The sequence below is a fragment of the Stigmatopora argus genome, chromosome 10 (assembly GCF_051989625.1).
Source record: "Stigmatopora argus isolate UIUO_Sarg chromosome 10, RoL_Sarg_1.0, whole genome shotgun sequence".
Classification (NCBI taxonomy): Eukaryota; Metazoa; Chordata; class Actinopteri; order Syngnathiformes; family Syngnathidae; genus Stigmatopora; species Stigmatopora argus.
Window position 1 is genome coordinate 8326870 of NC_135396.1, and position 17754 is coordinate 8344623.

Sequence of the window (17754 nt, forward strand, 5' to 3'; positions counted from 1 at the left end):
ACACCCCTCCGAACCCCCCGCCACCACCCACTCATCCCCACCGACCCCACCCAACTCAGCCTAGACCATTAGTGGTGGGAGAGCTCCACTTGCTTGACAAGTAATACCAGCTGTGACACCGAGCACAGGATGGCTGTACGAGCTGCGGTGAGCGTGGAGTGGGGTGTGGGTAGGCTGGGGTGGGGGTTGGGTGGAGATGAGGGAGGGAGTGAACAAAAAAAACATCTTTCCAGACTCTTCCTAGAGAGATATAGTAAAAATGTTACCTTTTTATGTGAGTCTTAACCACAAAAACTCCTAACACATTTCTAGAGATGACTTGCATATAGTTTGGTCCTGGATTAAAAAAAAGGAACCTTCCAATCAAATTAAGCACAGAAAATCCAACACATCTCTAGAGATGGTTAATAAAGGATATACTCCAAGTATTTTATCCGGCATTCCAATCAGGTCTTAAATCTTTAGAGTCTTAATTTAAAGTTAATATCAAAGGTTTTAGTGCTGATTCATTTTGTTGTTGTTTTTTTTAACATAAAATTGGTGCAGAACAGACTCTTGAGGACTGTACTAAATTGGTAGGAGACCTGGCTCTCATCTGTTCGTGCCATAAGCAATGGTCGTTTTTTTCTTTTTCTTTTTTTTAAAATCACTTTTAAGTATTGATGCGTTTATAGTCCCAACGCCATTATTCAAACTAGGCTTTGCAGTTTCTGACACTCACCAGTGTGATTATTCAAAAGGAACTTCAAGCCGGACTGAAGCGGCGACCATCTGTTGTGTGCACTCGCACACACGTTTACACCCTCACGCCTAAGCACACACACATAGCAGCGTGCGGGGCCGTAAATGTCTGACCTCGACCCGTTGCACTTCTCCACCATGTGAAGTGGCGAGGCATGGCACAGCGGTGCAAAAAAACTCATTTGTTTCTTCTCAAATAACTGATAGAGCGATTCGAACAGTAGAAGACTGCAGTGTGACTGAAGCGTAGTTTGGAACAGCAAATCCAGCCTCTGACCTTCTACAGGTTTTTCTTAATAATGGCCAGGCAAGAGTAGATGAACACACGGCGCCTGTTACCCTTTGGTCTGCATGCAGGGAACCGTGTCAAAAAAGGGAAAATTACCGTAGCACCCGTCCCTGTAAATACCACTTGTAGCATTCCAAACCTATACGAACCTGCAATAGAGGACCCCCCCTGCCCTTTCAGCAAAACTATCAAACCCTTCTCGGTCAAAAACCTCTGATCATAATCCCGGTAATCCAAGACAGGAGACGTGCAGGAAGCACTATCCAGCTGCATTAAAATGAGTGAAACCACATGTAAAATCATACAGTTAAGTAAGAGGCACAAATGGAGGATAAAGATGGTAGGTATTAACAAGTTATTTGCTATCCATGAAAGTCATCCAAAGGTCAGTCACAGTTCATTCATTCATCTTCTGTACCGCTGACTCAGATGAGGATCGTGGGGGGTGCTGGAGCAATATTAGCTAACTATGAGCAGGAGGCTGGGTAGACCCTAAACTGGTTTCCAGCCAAATGCAGGGTCAGTCATAGTTTTAACAGAAAAAAAATGAAACACATTGTTTTTTTTATTCAAATCAGTAATGTTCCGGTGGTTAATTTGTTCTATACTTCACAAAGAGGGAGGGTGTCTATGTGAATGGTTAAATCTAAATTATAGTCAACTGGAATATGGAATCGGATTTAAAAAATCCATTAATAGTAATAATTTTTATAGCATTATTACTATTAGTGGAATTTTTGTTTTCAGGTAAAATACGAAATGCTACGTCAATAAAGATTTTTAAAATAGTTGCTAGTTAAGTTTCCGTCCTGCACCTGCGGGCACTACGGGCGGGAAGTAACCCCCCACCTGAATCCGGCAAGAGCAAGCGCAAATCGGCAAACACATGCGATAACCTTACGATGACTTGATTTTACCACTTTAATCCCCCAAAACATCCATCCTACCTTGGTGGAGAACAGTAGCCAGGAAAAGGACGACGGAGCCGGTGGACAACAAGTGCATGGTGGCGAGTCTCACGCGGGGGTCCTCGAGTCACAGGAAAAGAAAAGAAGGTTGGATTCAGTTTGTTTTGTTGATTAAAATGTTGTTTGGTGTTCTTTAATGATCCTGGAAAGCGGGGGAAGCAGTTAAGGTGAGTTTTTGGAGGGGGATAACGTTGCTCACGAACTCCCGCAGTAAGCCAGTTGTGGTGGCACAGGTAACAGTGGAGAACGGAGGGAGAGCGGAATGGACGGAGAGGGGAGGGGGAGAGGAGGGGAACGAGGGGGAGAGGGGGTTGCCACGCCCCCCGGACACCCCCCACCCCACCCCACCCCACCCCACCACCACCCTCACACACACACACAACACACGCACACACACTACCATCCTTTCCAGCTGCACCTCCCTCCTTCAAACAAGTGCTCTTCCGCCACAACGCCCCTCAAAAAAAAATCTAATAGCCACCCCCCACCCCAATGTTCCCCCCCTACCCTTCCTTTAACCCCATTACACTTATCTCCCAACATTTCCCTCCTTCTCTTCTTTATCAACATCTCCAACACACGCACATGCAAACCGCCAGAATATGAAATTCAACAAGGTGTATTGCCATTGAAACAGACAAGTGCTCTCCCCACCAGATCTAAGACCACCACTTGTCATTTCTAGTCAAAAACATTCTCTGAGTAGGTGAATTTGAGCAGTGGTTTGAGGTTATGTCTTTTTTTAAGTGTTTTGAAGAACCTTTATTGCTTCTCTGACTTGACCTCACAACAATGGAGGTGACGTTGTATTTTTTCCAAATAGTGTCCCATTCAAAGTGTTTACAAACTGCACTTGGGAGGGTGCGTGGACAATGGTCACACCACAAGGTTGTCCATAGTTAGGAATGGTTGCTAAGCGACCAAACAGGTCGTAGCCTGGTGTCTTTTATTGGGGGTTTTTGCAGTTTGGGTGTCTGGAGAGAAACTCCCTGTGGTTAAATTTGGTCGATTTTACTTTTTTTTTTTTACAAATTGATCCTATTGGTCGATTACACGGTTAAGTATGATTTGTTCATTATTGGCCAATTTTAAAATGTTGAAAAGTTTTGGAACTGATCTAGTAACACTCTTGGATACTGGTTACAAAAATGCAAAGTTGTAATTAGACCAATCTCATTCAAGATTTTTCTTAAATTATTTTGTGAAAACTGGTGATTTTGAAGATTTCAACATCAACCAAGTGTATTTGTCAGTGTTGTAACAGAAACCATGTTTTGACAATGTTTTGAAGCTTTTTTGACTTTGCTATTTTTCTAAAGTAAAAGTTCAAAAATGCTGAAATCATATTTCTACAACCTTGAGACAGTGTGTTAAATTGAAACTAGTAAAGCCCCAAATGCATTGCCCTCTTTATCTGGTCTGTATTGTGCTACAAAGAGCAGGAAATTGGGACACTACATACATAGCTTTTCCCCTTCAATTCTTTCATGCTATTTTCACAAAAAAAACTATTTCCAAAGCACTTGCTGTCATTTTATATCGAATCACTCTGACGACTTCATGTACCGCCATCGTCTGTCACTTGAATTTGTTAACAATGGCCCCCTGCACGGTGTTAAATTCAGTTGCCGAATGCATCATTCATTCAAGGCAAATAAATGCTGCTCTCAAATCTTCTTATTTTTTACTCCTAGAAGAAAAATGCTTAGTTGGTCAACACAGGGACATAAAAGTTACATCTTTTGCACCTTTAAATGTGTATCTAACCAAAATAGTAGCACTAAAGTCTTGTAGATGAATTAGTATGGTGTATTACTGCTTTAAAAAATCCATAAACTCATAACAACAGTTAGCGTTCCGGTAGATTGACATGATCAATTCACAATATTCCATATTAATGTCCATATTTCCAAGGAAATATTACTTCCGTCTAGTGGGGCTCGGTTCCTAACGTTTCAGTGCATTTTTGCTTATAAATAGTCAGTTTCCATTTCTGTTTAAGGAGACTTATTTAGGAAATTAACTTTTATTGGCTTGTGAAACTTATTAAGTGCGAAATTAAACAACTAAGTACAACTTTTGTCTGCTGCCTACTTCTGAAATAGGTCTGTGGGCTGTTGTGAATTTGGCCTGACTGTAATATGTCGCCCATGTCATAATGCAAATAATTTGAATGCTGAAAATCTGTCATAGTGAGACTTTAAAGTTTTACCATTTTGTGAGTGGAGCTAATGTTTTGGCTACCGACTGTATGTTGGCAATTATGTCATAGGGGCTTTCTTTTGTTTCCGATAAGTAGGCGTGGCATGTGGGTGGGTGGTTGAACACCTGGTGCGCACAGACGCATAAGCACGCAACAGGGTCGACGTATCACACAGTCGCTTTGTGCCTACAGGCAGCTGACAGAAGGTTCATGGTAATTAGGCTTTATAGGATGTGGAGCTCACGTTAATCATAATGAAGACATTTCCATATTAATAATTCAGCACTAATTAATAATTGAGCGCACCAGTCATATCTTCTGACTTCCTTTTGGAGAGGACATAATTTGCATGTGTCATGCGATAATTATAATCCATATAAAGAGTCTGCTTTTAGCTGGAATTAATGCCATGTGTAATGCTTCTTTTGAAAAATGGAACCAACAAAGTTGAGCGACTTAAAGTTCTTGAGATTCGTTCTTGGACAGAACTTCTTTGTTGAAAATCTACCCTAATTACTATTAAAATTGTAAATTTTGTTGATTGGCTGTTTTATTCTGTACTGAACTGACGTGTCATTGCAAACAAAGACCATTGTTATTCATCAGGAAGATCATTTGAAGCAATTGAAGAGACTGTGGAATAGTTGAAACTAATAGGTGAAAGCTCTAAAGTCTGCAACTTTGTAAAGTTAATGCTTTGCTACACTCGCAGAATTTCAACATGTCAAAGCTAAGAATCTTTGTTTAACACTGAATATGGAATTGCTAGCCTTACACATTGGCCAAAACTCAGCACACAATTATTTCCACGGAACAACACAGTTGTACATCAAAATAACAAAGACTCCAAAATTAGTAATAAATCACTTACATTTCATTACAGTATGTATAATAGTGTCTGTAGTCTTTATTGGGTCTTTTTGCTAGCTACAATATTATTTTTTATTCAACAGTATCAGGCTTGTGTTTTTAAAAAACACTATAGTAAGTCCTGTCTAGTGTTGTTTCCACTTGTTTTGTTTCCACATCTTGTTTTTGATAGTTCAGTGGTTAATCTCAGTTTATTCTTGCCTGACAGTAACTTGTACAATAAGGTTATATAACAGCAAAACAAAGTGTTGTATGATTGCAAATCCACCACTGTAGAGCAGGTTGTATTTCACTTTGGAGGCTCAGTTACACATCATTTTTAGGCCAAACAGCAAGCCTGTGAATGTGCATTCCAATTTGTGGTTTCCAGCCACATTTCTCATGTCCAACACTTTCCTGGAAAATGGTTCCATTTGAGAAGTCGCTAAAATGTCATCTGAGGACGCTGCAGATATAATGATTTACCCAAAGACTGCATGATCATGCTTGTCTGATCACAGGATGTGTGTGGCTGCCTTTGCACAATGCGCAAATGTGTGTGTGTGTGTGTGTGTGTGTGTGTGTGTGTGTGTGTGTGTGTGTTTTGGTGTGGGCGTGGGCGAGTCAGTGTTCCTCACCCTGGCTGCGAAATTCATCTCGGTTCGTGATGGTTTGTGCAAATAGAGTAAGGGCACCAACTGTGAAAACCTAATGCAATTTGATTAGAAGTTAACTGCAAAGCAATATTTTTCCCGCCTGGCTGCACTGTGAGAGGGGCCTAAGGAGAAAAATACAACTAGTTGTTTTTTCTTTTTGTTTGAATAAAAGCAAATGACTGATGAGCAGGCCTGAACTGAAGCCTTGTAAAAAAAACATTTTGCTCTAAATAGGTAAGTAATGAAAAAAAAAACTAAATATGAAAATATAACATCTTCACCTGTGTATACACCAGGCAGTTGTGTTAAAACTTTCCATTACAGGAGTAAACGGAGCTGCAGGTTGGTTTTGTATTCACGGGAGTGATTTTTTTCTTCTTTTTCCCCTGTGGCTGCTGGAAGAGATTACACACAGAATAATGAATTACAATACGTCATGTCATGTAGCAGGAAATGCCTGTGCCCCCTCTGTCTGTCATTTGATGAAAGAGTGAACGCTCTCATTTTGACACATTGCGAGGCATCTTGTGGCATTGCTGTGGCTAGCACATAAACAAACGTGCTGTTGCCCCGGATACACAGAGTGAGAATGACAGCACACTGTTTTTTTGACATTCAAACGTCGTATCTACTCTTACAGAGGAAATATACAACGGCTGACCTATTATATATATATACACACACACAAATGTACTCGTGTTGCACATCTAATTTACATATTATGTGTTATCCAGTTTGAAAAATGACAACATTGGATTTGTGAACCAGAGTTGGCATCAGGTAAAATGACCTAGTTACTGCCACAATAACACCACAATGTTTGTCTATCTATAAAAAATTACAACACTTGTTATGTATAAATGAATACATTTTTGGGAGTAATTTAAATATAGATCAGATCATTTGTGGCATACATATTTGAAGTCTCTTACTTTATCAAACTTTCAGCCTGTGGCAGGAAACTTGAGTATACATAGAGTACAATAAAACTAAAGTACTGATGACTCTTGAAGGGATACTGTGTAAGAGAGTAGAGAGGGTGGGATTGAATGGAATGTTTCCCGAACATTCTTAAATGATGTGTAAACGTTTGTAGAAGGAAGTTATCACTGCACATTTAATCATTGACTTGCCTTGCCTTTGGACTTGTAGTGTTGCAATGAGAAGACGAAACTGAGATGAACTACTTCTTTCATATTAACAGCTCTGTCACATTAATAATCATGCACGTTTTCTTTTTCACACTATTTTTGGCAGCATCACAAAAATAAACCAACAAACAGAATGACTGCTCTGAAATTGCACTGCTCTACACTTTTTTGGGGGGAAAAATCAGCTTCTGTTTTTTTGTTATTGTACCAATGGAAAAGGACCAAATCAGAATGGAGAATAAAGTAAGCAAAACCATGAACTTTACAAACTTTGTTGTCAAGCCAAGGAGGACTCTGGACAGATGGACTGTTCCCTAGCGAATCTGCACCGGTAGTTCGGCAGGGAATAAGCCTTGTGGATGCTCGCAATGTGTGAAATGCTTGATCATCAAGCACGGAATCTAAGCTTCAGCTGTTTATTGTCAACAAACTGAAAGTCATGCTCCCGTTCTTTCTTACTGGCAATATATGTCCCCTGAGGTGATCCTGCTGTCCATGGATGACATCTCCCCAGTCTTGATATTCCCAAGTAAAAGGTCAGGAGCACAAAATGATTTTTTACAATTCAGCAGAAGAGAGGGAAAGTTTTCATACCCCCCACCCCCCCGGGCCAGTTCTTAGTTAATCGAAACAGAACCGGTACTTGTACAGGCACTTGCCAGGATTGGGCACGATTACCACTTAATGGAAAAGGGTCCTAATTGCATCCCCATGTTGCCTACTAAAAGATGTAATAAATGTGATCGTTGGCGCTTAGTTTCAGGCCCCCCAAACAAGCCTCGCCCCACACATACACACCTTCCTTGGATGTGTCTCCCCCCCCTTAGCCTGATTTGTCCCCGCCACTCCAACCCTTCGACCCCCATTGAACAGGTTTTTGAGAAACTATGTCTGGCAGTAGAGTGTGCCCCTGACATTTTGAGAGTGTGTGAGGAATGGGAAGATCCTCTTAATGGCCACTTCTGGTCTCTGGCCTGCTCCCCCTTACTGGGTCGATAATTGCTTCATTAGTTAATCTGATTGAGTGTGCGAGGGGGCTGCTGTCAATGGTGACTTACCTCTATTTCTGCAAAGAGTATGTCTTTTATTGATTTCATTGTTCGCTGCCAGTGCCTAACTTTCCCCCCCTCAACTAATCTTCGCATTTGCACCAGGAGAAACTAAATTGATTTCTTTGTTTGAATCATCCTCTTCTGCGCCCAACTTGCTCTTATTTCAAAGGCGATCAATAGAGACCTCTTCTTGTTAGTGTTGGTGAAATAGACTTGTGCTCGGGAATTCCCATACATTTATTGTTTGTAATAAGTATGTGTGGGCAGTCAGATGATAGTAAAGAAAAAATAGACTATAAGGTTTATTTTAGATTGACACTGATAGATAGATTACCTTTACATTTTCACTGCATACAGTAGTAGATTGGCCAGTTGAATGCCTGCCTATTTCTCTTCCCTCACAATTTCTATAACAAATCTATAACTGGGACTATTAAATACTATAAATAAAGTATATTTAAAAGATCACATAAATGCCTGGTTTAGAGTTGTCCTCAGAGCTTCCAGCCATCCTGACTATTAATTCAGGCTGCTGACTTGCCAACTCATTTACGCAATAAACACGTAGACACTGCATCATAATGAGAACATTTTTAAAAAAATACTTTACATAATTTGAACACAATGTAAAAAAAGCAAACAAACATCATTACAATATAGGACTGTTTACATTTTTAAAATGGCTGCTTTTTCTTAAGTATAAAAACAGTTTTAAGTACGGAGTCCAAGGTGTAATCTTTGGAAACCACAACCTTATCAGCCTTCAGCAAATGGACTGGCATACTGTTGCTCTGAGGCATCTGCCAATGATCCCCTTGTCTACTTTATATCTCCATTGTCTGCATTTCACCGGCCCCGCTACCGTAAGTCCCCTCTTATCAGCTCGCTGCATTCCCTCGTGCGCTCCCAACTGTATCGTTTTACACCGTTAGTCTTTTTTGCAATAACCACTTTAGGTTTGTTCTGGGATCATTCGCTTACTTCTGCACCGACTTACCTAGAGCTTTGTTGATTTTCTCAGTCCCATCTACATTTTGTCCCGGAGTTAGCCAATATACCTTCTAAATGACAAAGGTGCTTGTGAAAAACAAAAACACAACAATATTCTTTCTAGAACATGTATAATAATTGTACCATTCAACCAAATGTATTGGAAAGAAATGACTTGTTTTCATTGTGCATAAGGGATAAACTAATGTATTCATCGGCATTGACAGAGAGAGAAATCAAATCTTTTTTAACTGTCACGGCTGACGTTGAATGATCATATTTCAGTGCCATTGGTGGCGCTAGACGTCCAATCCATTTTGATTTGAAGGGGCTGGAAGCAATCCACTCAAGTAGCATTGCCAGTAAAAGAAAATGACTGAAGAAATGATGAACAAATCAAAGAATTGCTTCAAATATACCACATTTGATGCAGACCACTGCTTTACCAATGACGGCCCTTTTAGGTAAAAGGACATCGGAATGCCAAAAATAGTGGACATATTGTCATATCGTAGCATGAAATTGACAATAAAGGAAGATTTTGGCCGTCCTACAAAGAGCATTTCATTTTATTTCATTCTCAACCATTGCCCTGCATTTTACCGTGCATCATTACGGCCATCATTACATTACACACAGACAGTCAACGTGAGCATGCAACTGTTACTTGCTGTGCTTTATTGTCAAACTGCCTTTGTCCCCTCAGGTGGGCATTATAATCCTTGTATTGAGGTTGTATGTCAGCATAAATTTGCCGTGACAAATTCCCGGAAAATCCATTGGGCTCAGCCAAAGAAAGTAATTTCGTTGAATCTCCAATCTCCAAAGACTCAAGCAACCCACGGCGTATCTGTTCTTTTAGAATTATACATTATGCGCTATTGTGTACCAACAATCATGTTTAATCAATATTTTAATTCGCAAAAATGTGTGCACTGTCCTTGATTAAAATATTACAGACACATTGCTAATGTCAGCTCTGGCTAAAAACTGTAGCCGAAATATCATTGGCATAATGTTAGGGGTTTATTCTTATTATGAGAATAATTTGTGCACTTCATGGTGAAGGTTTAAATCTCATTATACTTGTATAATCACAATAAGGGCTTTCAATTCAATTCAATTTGCATGGACCACTTAGTAAATTCAAATATATACGTAATATATGATTTTTGCAGTAATTTAGAACGCAGTGTACATTTCCGAATCTATACAAAACAGTTGAATAATTAAGTGATATTCTTATATAGCACCCATGTATGCCTCAATATTAGACGTGTTAGTCCAATCATTAGAGGTGGATTCGGGTGTGCAAATGATTCAAGTAACCTTGAGCTCTACCCACGCGACAACAATATTCGCACCAGTTGTTTCAGACCATTCCTAAACAAAACAACGTCAGCCTGTTTGTTTTTTGTCATCAGCGTGGGATGTGCAATGTTGCTGGTGTCGTGTGAAGTCTTGGACCTGGGATGACGGTCTTCAACACCGCTTTCCCTTGTATTCGCGTAGCTAAACTGCCTGGCAACATGAAAGGCGAGCGCCTGCAACGTGTTGACTGGGCCGCTTTACATCAGTCACCTGCCAGCATTGTTTATGTACCACCTCATCCTGAAAGTATTTGTTGCGTTGTCAGTTAATGGCGGCGGGGGCCGTCACCGATGAAGACGGTCTCATTTAAAAGCAGCCTGCTGCGGCTTTGAACAACAATTCAACGTAAACCCTAAGTGTACAGATTCTTGTTATCCCTCTCTTTACACACTAGCTAATATTCTGTGGTAAAACTTTAATCAGTTTCTCGTGATCATACTCAAATCCCAAACCCTCCATGAAATTACCACTTACATAAAAAGTGGCCTGTTGTTGCATTAATTTTATTTTAAAAACTGCAGCATTCTAGAAATTTCTGTCTCTAATCATGTGAAGAAAATTCCTTGACATTAAGTTCGCCGAAAAGCAGTTTGATAGGATCGCGTCTAAAATATCCGACAGATGACGGATTAAAATGAGTTTCTCTTGCGTGGCAACACAACCAACTGGTCGCATTTGCATCTCTTCGTGGGGGTAAGGGAGGGTTTCCAGATGTTCTTTGGTGCTAATGAAGAACTCCGCCAAATGTGCTGCTGGAGTTTCACGTTGGCATCGATGAGCTTTCTCCCGCTTCGTGGTTTGATTCTCACCCCGGATGGTTGATAGAAACGTGTGCAGTAGAACTCCAACAACAATATATTCAACAATGACCAGCTCGTACCTCACGGTTTAATATCGCAATATTAATCTTATGGAAAGAAATTATAGGAAGTAAAAGATCATGGAGCTGCAATGGTAAACATCTCTCATAATGCCTCTGGCTAGGGACAATTGTTACGTGCAAAAAGATGTGTGATTTCCAAACTCTTTTGCTCCACAATATAGACGTGAACTGAGACCACCCCTCTGGCAAGGTCTCACTGGTTCGTAGAAACACCAGTCATGTCACAGGATAGTAAACACCTCTTTTCATGCTGTAAAAATCTTTTTTGTTAGTAGATTTGGACAATTTGTCGATATAAAGTGACACAGGATGCATATCACAAAAAAACTGTTTTTTTCCATTCCAATTCATTGCATTAATATCTTGTTAAGAAATTATACATCATCATCCGTGTATTTTTCTTCCGTTTTTCTTGCAGAAGGCATCTTACCATGTGATGTCACAGCTCATGGTTACACCCATGCGAGATTCTCTTCAAGCTGCAACCATACTGTTTAGAACAAGGGCAACTTATCTTACTTAATATGTCAATGTGGCCATAACAGGAGTGTATGGTACTTTGAATAAATTATTGAGAGCCTTGTGCTTTTCAGCTTTTCCCATCCAAGCCATACTCTGCAGTAAATACGTACATCAATCCTTGATGGAGTAGTTGCAAGCCCTGGAAAATTTCTTTGAGCCAACTCAGGGATTTCTTCACTAATGTGCTGTTAGTTATTGTGAACCTCCCAGTAATCAGGGATTGGGTATCCAATATAATATTGTATAATATCAGTTTGAAAAGCTACATTTTCATTTACAGCGCCTCATCACAACCCCCGTGGAGTACTTTCTATCGTAAAAGTAGATCAGTGTGCTGCTTTAGATGCCCCTCGTTTAGCCTTACAAAGGTTATTTACAGGCAATCACCCTCTATAATAAGAAGTCATAAAATGAAAAGAGCATAGCTTCAATGGGGTGGGTCGGCCAGCTAATCTACATATGAAATACAAGGCTACAGGAGAGGAAAATAAGATTTAAAAAAAAGAATTGTTGCAAAATTCAATGAATGCAGGTGTAATTTGGAAAGGAATAATGGGATTTTAATAAATTGAAATATAGAAGTAAATGGAGTGCTTATGGTTCCAATGTAGTTTCCTGCATATGTATTGCTTGTTGGTGTTAGGTATTATTTCTTACCGTGTGAATCTTTAGCCTCGACCGTTCCAACTTGTGCTATAATGCCCTGAAATAAGTGCACAAGTTGAAGGCTTTTGTTCTCATTTCAGAAGCACAGACTGAATGAAATTGCAGCGTCTCAGACAAGGCACATCAACCTCTGGCACCATTCATTTGATTTTGATGCAAAGTGGCATAATAATTCAAAACGACCAGATTTAAGATATGAAGTCTCTTTGTGATCCCTGGCCTGAGGCAGGTTTCGGGGGGCCATTAGCATTGCATTGAGCAGCTGCAGGCTTTTCCAAAGCCCTTCACCGTTCTTTCCGTGCCCAGCTGTCTCTTTCCCGCAGCATTGTCATGGGCACGGCAAGGAGCTGAAGGGGAAACCTTGGCTGCAACAGAGCCAACTGTTATGCTAATATAGGTGTTGCTGGTGGGCGTGGCTAATTGCAGAACATTGTGGAAGGTCAGCGGCGTGCGTGAACGCCAGTCCACACAGTGAGACAGAGCCAGGGGCCGGCAGGAGATAATGTCAGGCTGGTTTGAAGCAACAAACAAGACCAGAGAGCTCCAGGGCAAAGATGTTCCAATCCAACTGCATTCCAAAGTCAGGGGGTCTTTAGCACCGGGGGGATGGGGAATTCTTTTTCGTACGACGGGCTGTGTTTGAACAGTCTTAATCAGATTTGAGTCTGTTGAGGGCTGGGCTAGGTTTGCATTGTTGGCCAGAACAATGAGTGGCTTTAGGTGACGGCCGAAAGGTGCCTCTATCACGCCCTGCAAACAAGGCGAGTACGCAAACTTCATGTCCACCAACTGGCTTTTGAACTGCAGTCCGAGGGAAAAAAAAGGGAATATTTATCAGTGCTATGGGTCCTTGGTTTCAGAAGTTTTCAAGGTTATGAACGATGAATTAGTTTGTGTACCAGCCCTGCAACATGGCATCTTGCTGCGACCCTAGTGAGGATAAAACGGTTCAGAAATTGAAATGAAATAAAAATAGTTGGTCAAGTTCAAATGAACTGTGACCTCCCGGCTCCCAAACATCTCATCAGCCCAGAGATATACTAAGCACAACCAACAAGAAGTCTGCAATTAACTTAAAAAATGAAATAATATTTGCCTCTGAGGATCAATCCGTATATACATCGATGGAACATACCCACCAAAGTTCAATGTGATCTGTCCACAAATATATAATAATTATTTTACCATTGACAGATTTTATATACATGTATATAGATTTTGAATAGAACATTTTTATTTGTGTACATCTAAATCGTTTTATTAATAGGTCACTAATCTCTTGTCCTATAAGTGCAATATAATATATATTGATTCCCGTTATCACGTCCTCAGACAGTGACATGTGGATGGCTGCTGATGTGGACTCTGAAGCATATGTCACTGAAGGTAGCTGACACTTACTGAAATTGTTTCTCTGTTTTGAAAGGATCAAAATGTCAAAGTCAGTGCCATCTCTGAAATTGGATCACAAGGAAGTGGTGGAAAGTCTTTGACAACATTAGATGTGGGCTTAACTCAGACTCTTCTGGATCAGCATCCTATATCACAGCGCCAAAAAGAGAGCCGCAGGACGATGGAGGTTTGTTTTTCTTCTGTGTTGAAGTAAAATGGAGAATCTTACATATGACTGGCTATTTGCAGTCGGGCTGCCAAAATTAATCCATCATCAGATTACTTTACAATTGTCATTGTCCAGACTGAAATTGTGCAAATCATCTTATTTCAGCCTCTCAAAAATAAATGTTTTAGAGATCTGTTGTCCTCCATGAAGAGAGACGGATTATAAAAATAAAAATAGAATATTGTAATAGTAATTATTATCATTAGCATTATGCGATTATGCGAATAATCCATTCTAAAACATATATGATAATGACATCCCTAATTTACAGGTATCTGAAATTTGCTTTTATACGGCAGTTGGGCAGTCGACCTGCAATTTTCTCAACAAGTGTCACTTAAGACAACTAATCTGGTTTCATTCTCCCAAGTGCATTTTAAGATGTCTTGTAACAGCGATGACCTCATTCATAAGTGGATCAAAATACAAATTTAAATGATGGTTTGTGACGTGATGAATTTAAGGGTTAACATGTTTAAATGGCATGTTGCTCAATTCAATTAGAAAAACCAGGTTACCCCCCCAAACAGCAGCTCCCGTAGATGACTGCGCCAAAGCTGACAAGAGATCATAAAACGGCAATGTTTAACGGATATTATGCCTCATGGCATGAGCTTGTAAAAATAGCAGTGTTCGCTTTGCTTTGTGATACGTGCCCCTAAAAACTCCCTGGAGTCCTTGATAAACTACACTTTCTCATGCAGGCTGACAGCATTGTGATGAGCTTAAAGAATAGCACTTTTGGGCAATTCTTTAAATATGCAAAGCATTAAATTGGGTACAACAGTATTTTTATTATTAGTCTTTCAAGGCATAAATACACACCATAAACTATTGTCTCAAAATGTTTTAATAGCATTTAAAACACAATAAATGTCTCCTTTGTGCCCTCATTCCTACAAAATGCGATCACAAAATGCCATCACTTTTTTGCTTATCACAAACCCTGCAAATTTGACTTTAATAGGCTAATCCGTTCACACAAAGTTCATTTTCTGATTTCTGTGACCTATGACCTCTTTAACCCCAAATGTAATCACCTCTTCCATTCCTTATCACGGACAAGTTTGATCATGATCAATTTCTTTATTCTTGGGTTATCCGTAACTCATCTCTCATCTCATTTTCTGAACCGCTTTATCCTCACTAGGGTTGCGGGGGGTGCTGGAGCCTATCCCAGCTGACTTCGGGCCAGAGGTAGGGGACACACTGAATTGGTGGTTATCTGCAACACAATCATATATATTATATTGGTTGTGACCAGTGACCTATGACCTCATTACCACCACATTTTATTCACCTCCTAAAATCCTAACCCTAACCCTAACCCTAACCCTTCGTTCTTGAGTTATTTTGAACAAAATTTATGGGCAAACAATCGGAAAACAATACATTCTTCCGTAACTTTCAGGTTAGGGTAGAAACAACACAGACAGCTCAGTCCAATATGAGCAGTTAGGAATGTAATAACCATTTATTGGCATCTCTGTGACATTCAATGCAATTTTACCTGAACACAAAGTCATATTTTTTTAGCTATGATAATAATAAAAGTATACCTCAAAAAATGCTTTTTAAGCCTTGCTACTCTCACATTTACAGTGAGTGACCTTCCTTGGTTTAGCTGTTTCCAGCACACTTCACAAATTCATTAAAGATTTTCACAGACCAGACGTTATCTCATGTGCAATCCTCTGTGCATACGCCGTGTTAATTACAGAATATTGCCACCCTCTGATGGAATAAATGTAATAGGTATTTCAATTGAAAGATCACAAGGCGGACGGTGTTTTATTCCCTGTATCATACCTGTTCCAACTGAACGGTTGGTATCCCCGTGATGGCTTCCAAGGTTGAGGAAAGGGAAAATAAAAGGGATAATTTGTCAGTTTGAGGGGAAACACACACACACACACACACAGACACATGGTAAGAAGCTTAAAGAGGTTGTCTGATTAGAGAGACTCATTATCGAGCAGCCACAACAAACAGGATGCTGTATTTTTGCATGAGGGTGACAAATAGACAGACAAGATGAACCGCTAGGATTTGAAAAGTATACGTGTTTTCCAGAACATGCTGCTTGTGTTCTTACAGGCTGGGTTCATTCACTAGGGCACATAACTGGCCAGCGCTATGCTAAAAGCTGTGAGAACACATGGGTTATGCTAAGATTATTAATCGCTGCATTTAGGTGTTTTCTTTGGATCTTTATCAAGTCAAAAGCCTTTATCTTCATTATACAAAAGCTGCGGATAACGAAATTAGTGGTGCTACTCCACAAAGTGCGTGTTTCCCAGTAAAAACATAAATAAGTAATTTAAAAAGTCACGTCCGGGCAAGGTAATTCTAAAATATTGCACAATCTAAGACACACTGTTATATAGAAATTTTAATTTATTATTGTATTTTTTAATATGTTATTTTATTTTTTCATTTTTATAAATAATACATTTATTAGCGAACACATTGTTAATAAAAATAAAATTGTTCGTATTTAAATCAATAAAATCAGAAATAAAATAGAAACTTTTTTTCTTCATCTTTTACAAAGTGAATAAAATTCTCTTTTTAAAAATGTTTATAAGAACAAAACTATGACATTTAGAATGTTAAATTAATTCATTTCACCTTGGAAGACTGCCTGTGAATACTCATTTTTCTACGGCAGCCCGTGGAGGGTTAAAACTCCAAATTGTCCATGGGTGGTAATGTGACTTTTTGTTAGATGTGAGCCGTAGTTGGCTGGCGAGCATTCCTGGTTGTAAACACATGCTTGGATCGCTTCTGCATTTCCCCACGTTGTCTCTCACTTTTTAAGCATCACTAAACCCCACAGAGGGACTAATTTTTTTTCACCCACTGAGAAGCTAACACTCCAAGCTCATAGTGGGAGAGAACTCTCTTCTTTTAGCTCCACACTGTGCACTTTCCAAGTAACACCTTCCACTTCGAAGAGATCCAATTAAGGCTCTGGCATCCTGGGAGAATTCTAGCCTTGAAAAAAAAAATCTCACAGAAAACTTTTCAGTGAGTTGTCTGATTGCCCATGGCAATAACAAGGGGTTATTTATTTATTTATTTATTTTTTCTTGCCTCTGTGTTGTTCTTTGTTTGCAGTCAGTCATAGTGTGTGTGAGCTCCATACACCACCTGACAAAAGAGCAACGTGATTTCAACATCACACTGCTTTGCAACATGGCAAGGAATGCTGCTCATTTCCGTCCAAAAAAGAAAGGAAAGAATACAAAAGCTTTGTTTTGTTATCATCTTTCTACTTTCGCCATAGCGTCGACAACAGGGCCGTAGTGCTCTCTCTAATTGTGTTTGGGGTGAAAAAAATGATTTTTTTTTTTAAACTGTCAGTTACAGTTCTTTGATTAAAGTTTGAGATGGTGTTCCATAATTCTCAGAAAATCATTGTGGTAGCTTCACAGACTCCCAAGAATATTTGGATGGAGTCTTTCTTGTGAATGAATCATTTTATGCACAATATTATCTATTTTGAGCAGATTTGTTCATTGCAGCTCATCCACTTCCAATTTAAACATCATGTTTATACATAAACACGTTCATTACACTCTAGTGAGTTACTTGATGCTTATTTGTGCTGCTTTGTTTAGTTAACTGTTAGTTGTGCTATTCTATTATTGCTCCCACATTGCTCATCCAATAAGGCCTGGGCATAGGGTGGCCATATGCATCTTGCATAGGCTTAAGAAGCACACTTTTTTGTCTTCCTCTTTGAAGTTGGATCTGAATGCAACACACTCCAGTGTGTTTATAAAAGCT

General features: G+C 39.6%; 1 protein-coding gene and 1 long non-coding RNA gene across 4 annotated transcripts in view; one reads left to right on the forward strand and one right to left on the reverse strand.

The window, feature by feature from the left end:
• Nucleotides 1-2253, reverse strand: part of LOC144083695 (CD166 antigen homolog A-like) — a 35941-nt gene extending 33688 nt beyond the window's left edge. For all 3 annotated transcript variants that reach the window (XM_077611716.1, XM_077611714.1, XM_077611713.1), the window contains exon 1: nt 1978-2253. In XM_077611716.1, the coding sequence (XP_077467842.1) occupies nt 1978-2035 (58 nt within the window). In that variant the 5' untranslated portion in view covers nt 2036-2253. The remainder of the gene's footprint in view (nt 1-1977) is intronic.
• Nucleotides 1887-17754, forward strand: part of LOC144083697 (uncharacterized) — a 30389-nt gene continuing 14521 nt past the window's right edge. The window contains exons 1-2 of the long non-coding RNA XR_013303596.1: nt 1887-2085; nt 13768-13920. This is a non-coding gene — a long non-coding RNA (uncharacterized LOC144083697). The remainder of the gene's footprint in view (nt 2086-13767; nt 13921-17754) is intronic.